This window comes from Pecten maximus, chromosome 18, assembly GCF_902652985.1.
Source record: "Pecten maximus chromosome 18, xPecMax1.1, whole genome shotgun sequence".
NCBI classification, from domain to species: domain Eukaryota; kingdom Metazoa; phylum Mollusca; class Bivalvia; order Pectinida; family Pectinidae; genus Pecten; species Pecten maximus.
The window spans coordinates 2,928,509-2,932,630 of NC_047032.1; the positions used below are offsets into that span (position 1 = coordinate 2,928,509).

General features: G+C 63.6%; 1 protein-coding gene across 1 annotated transcript; it reads left to right on the top strand.

The window, feature by feature from the left end:
- Positions 1-869: 869 nt before the first annotated feature.
- Positions 870-3,344, top strand: LOC117316952 (collagen alpha-1(I) chain-like). Its single transcript, XM_033871730.1, has 2 exons — positions 870-1,778; positions 1,929-3,344. The coding sequence occupies exons 1-2, from the start codon at positions 870-872 to the stop codon at positions 3,342-3,344; spliced, it is 2,325 nt and encodes a 774-aa protein (XP_033727621.1).
- The last annotated feature ends 778 nt before the right edge of the window (positions 3,345-4,122 follow it).

Consider the following 4,122-nt stretch of genomic DNA (forward strand, 5'->3'; position numbering starts at 1 on the left):
AAAAACTTCTAACACACAGCCTTCTTCTTTGTTGGCTCATCAAGCTCCTTCTCAAATCCTTCCAGTTTTTCTAAGGAATCCATTTGTTGCAGGTGAGATATTTTACCATCATCCTCCAGGACCCGATGGCTGTGCATGTCTCTATTCTCTGCCAACAATGTTAGTACCTTGCGTTGAAATCCTGAAATGATAATTCATCATCGTTATACACTTTACACTGTTTTCTATAAGATCTAATAGAATTTTCACAATAGACCTCAAAAGGGGTTTTGGTGCTAGCTAATGAATGATCTTTAACTGCCCTTCGAAAGACATATTGTTTCCCTACATCAATTTTAATAACATAGGAAAAGTACATCTGAAGTCTAATTATGATCTTATAACAACTTTCTTAGAAATACTAATAACAAACTTTAACAGACCAATTCCAAAATGACTCCCTGTCTCCCTTCTCAGTTAAGATCAGATTCAAAATTGAATTGTTACAGCGAACTGGACAACTTGCATACATTGAGATTGAGAGATATTCCATCAACACTTTCCAAGAAAGAAATATTATGTTTACGGATAGACAGACAGACAAACAGAAGATATTTGAATATAAACTTTTTTTTTAAAATGTGAACTGCTAGTTTATAATACAAGTCTTATTAAAAGTATTATTGACTTGTTGACGCTAATACATCAAAATAATGTGTATCAAAGAATATAACATATATTAAAGATGCAAGATATGCTGCAAAGCTATGACTCTTATAATCTATTTTACACTTAATATATAATTTACACTTACTAGCTTCAGTCATTGGAAATCTGTCTTTTTGTCTAGCTTTTTCTTCCTGATCAGGTCTGTGAGTACCTTCCTTTGAATGCCTTCCTTTATTGATTCCCCTCTCTTGACTACTCTCCAGAGATCTATAACTTCTTGGAGTCATACTTCCACAAGTAACTCCCTCCCTGTTTGGTCTACAGTACCTTTCACCAGGAAAGCTTTCCTCACCACGGCGCCCGCGGAGAACGCCGGGCGCCCGGGCATCACGGCGCGCCGAGAACGCCGGGCGCCGGGCAGCCCCCAACAACGGCGCGCGCGATTGAACGCCTTGCGCCGGGCAGCACGGCGCCCGCGAGGAAGCGGGGCGCCCGGGCAGCACGGCGCGAGCGAGAAACGCCGGGGCGCACGGGCAGCAAGGCGCGCGCGAGAACGCCGGGCGCCCGGGCAGCAACGGCGAGCGGAACGCCGGGGCGCCCGTGAATGCAGGCGCGGAGAACGCCGGGGGCGCCCGGGCAGCACGGCGCGCGAGAACGCCGGGGCGCCCGGGCAGCACGGCGCGCGCGAGAACGCCGGGGCGCCCGGGCAGCACGGCGCCCGCGAGAACGCCGGGGCGCCCGGGCAGCACGGCGCCCGCGAGAACGCCGGGCGCCCCGGCAGCACGGCGCGCGAGAACGCCGGGGCGCCCGGGCAGCACGGCGCGCGCGAGAACGCCGGGGCGCCCGGGCAGCACGGCGCCCGCGAGAACGCCGGGGCGCCCGGGCAGCACGGCGCCCGCGAGAACGCCGGGGCGCCCGGGCAGCACGGCGCCCGCGAGAACGCCGGGGCGCCCGGGCAGCACGGCGCGCGAGAACGCCGGGGCGCCCGGGCAGCACGGCGCGCGAGAACGCCGGGGCGCCCGGGCAGCACGGCGCTCGCGAGAAACGCCGGGGCGCCCGGGCAGAACGGCGCCCGCGAGAACGCCGGGGCTCCCGGGCAGCACGGCGCCCGCGAGAACGCCGGGGCGCCCGTGCAGCCACGGCGCGCCGCGAGCAGCCGGGGCGCCACGGGCAGCACGGCGCGCTAGAAGCGCCGGGGCGCTCCGTGGGCAGCAACGGCAGCGCGCGTAGAACGCCGGGGCGCCCGGGGCAGCACGGCGCCTCGCGATAACGCCGGGTAGCTCGGGCGAGCACGGCCGCCCGACGAGAACGCCGGGGCGCCCGGGAAGCACGGGCGCGCGCCGAGAACGCCGGGCGCCCGGGCCAGCACGGCAGGGCGAGAACGCTCGGGGCGCCCGGGAGCACGGCGCCCGCGAGAACGCCGGGGCGCCGGGCAGCACGGCGCCGCGAGAACGCCGGGGCGCCCGGGCAGCACGCGCGCGCGAGAACGCCGGGGCGCCCGGGCAGCACGGCGCGCGCGAGGAACGCGGGGCGCCCGGGCAGCACTGCGCGCGAGAACGCCGGGGCGCCCGGGCAGCACGCGCCGCGAGGACGCCGGGGCGCCCGGGCAGCACGGGCGCGCGAGAACGCCGGGGCGCCCGGGCAGCACGGCCCGCGAGAACGCCGGGGCCCGGGCAGCACGGCGCGCCGCGAGAACGCCGGGCGCCCGGGCAGCACGGCGCGCGAGAACGCCGGGGCGCCGCGGGCAGCACGGCGCCGGGCGCCGGGAGGCGCCGGAGAACGCGGGCCGGGAGACGCAGCGCGGGGCCGGGAGAAGGCGGCGCGAGAACGCCGGGGCGCCGGGCAGCACGGGCGCGCGAGAACGCCGGGGGCGCCAGGGCAGGCAAACGGCACGGGCGCCGGAGAACGCTGCCGGGCGCCCGGGGGCGGCAGCACGGGCGAAAGCCGGCGCCCGAGAAGCGAAACGGGGGCGCCCGGGCAGCCGGCGACGCGGCCCGGACACGGCGGCCGCGAAACCGGGGGCCCGAGCGCGCGCGAGAACGCCGGGGCGGCCCGGGCAGCAACGCGGGCCCGGCAGAACGGGGCGACCCGGGGCCCGCAGGCCGCGAACGCCGGGGCGACGCGGGCCGGGGCGCCCGGGCAGCACGGTCGCGGCGAGAAACGCCGGGGCGCCGGGCAGCAACGGCGCGCGCGAGAACGCCGGGGCGCCCGGGCAGCACGGCGCGCGAGAACGGCCGGGGCGCCCGGGCAGCACGGCGCCCGCGAGAACGCCGGGGCGCCCGGGCAGCACGGCGCGCGAGAACGCCGGGGCGCCCGGGCAGCACGGCCGCCCGGCGAGAACGCCGGGGCGCCCGGGCAGCACCGGCGCCCGCGAGAACGCCGGGGCGCCCGGGCAGCACGGCGCGCGAGAACGCCGGGGCGCCCGGGCAGCACGGCGCCGCGAGAACGCCGGGGGCGCCCGGGCAGCACGGCGCGCGAGAACGCCGGGGCGCCCGGGCAGCACGGCGCGCGCGAGAACGCCGGGGCGCCCGGGCAGCACGGCGCGCGATGAACGCCGGGGCGCCCGGGCAGCACGTCGCGCGGAGAACGCCGGGGCGCCCGGGCAGCACGGCGCCCGCGAGGACGCCGGTGGCGCCCTGGCAGCACGTGGCGCGCGAGAACGCCGGGGCGCACTGGCAGCACGGCGCTCGCGATAACGCCGGGTCGCACGGGCAGCACGGCGCGCGCGAGAACGCCGGGGCGCCCGGGCAGCACGGCGCGCGAGAACGCCTGGGGCGCCCTGGCAGCACTTCTCCCTCTATAACTCCTTTTCTCCCTTTCATCACTTCTCTCTCTATAACTCCTTTTCTCCCTTTCATCACTTCTCCCTCTATAACTCCTTTTCTCCCTTTCATCACTTCTCCCTCTATAACTCCTTTTCACTACTTGAACTTCCACCTCTTTGTCTCCTCAAATATCTCTCCCTGTTGCTCCCACGCTCCAGTGACCTGACACTACTACTCGGACTATCTGCAGTACTTCCTCCTCTACACTGAAGTCCTTCAGCTGGTACCTTTGACGGAACTTTGGGAAGAGTTGGAAGCGGAGGTATTTCTGGAAGTAAAGAGCCATTAAAATCAAGATCTATGCATTGTGTTTTTTATGGTATTTGTATTTAAACAAAGCAAGTAACATGTAATATTGCATCTCACCACATTATATCATTCAACACTCAAAACAAATAACAAAAGAATTTTTGCATCTATGTACCTTCAACAGAGGTTCCCTGTGGAGTACTTAAGCTTGATCCTGCTCTTGATTGATGATCAGAATGTCCACCTTTTAAAATGCAACATGTGAAAGGAAAAATTAATTTTAAATATAGAAACTTTATTTTTTACATTTTTTTATTTTTATAGTTCTCTTCACAACAAAGAATTCACATTTTAACTTAAGTTAACTATAGGTTTAAAACAGTACTCTCTTAAGTGGTTT

Excerpts from the sequence above, each read along its gene's own strand:
- LOC117316952 (XM_033871730.1), top strand. The coding sequence starts at position 870 with ATGCCTTCCTTTATTGATTCCCCTCTCTTGACTACTCTCCAGAGATCT. Across the intron at positions 1,779-1,928 it reads GCGAGAACGCCGGGGCGCCC|CTCGGGCGAGCACGGCCGCC; the intron begins GTGCAGCCACGG and ends AACGCCGGGTAG.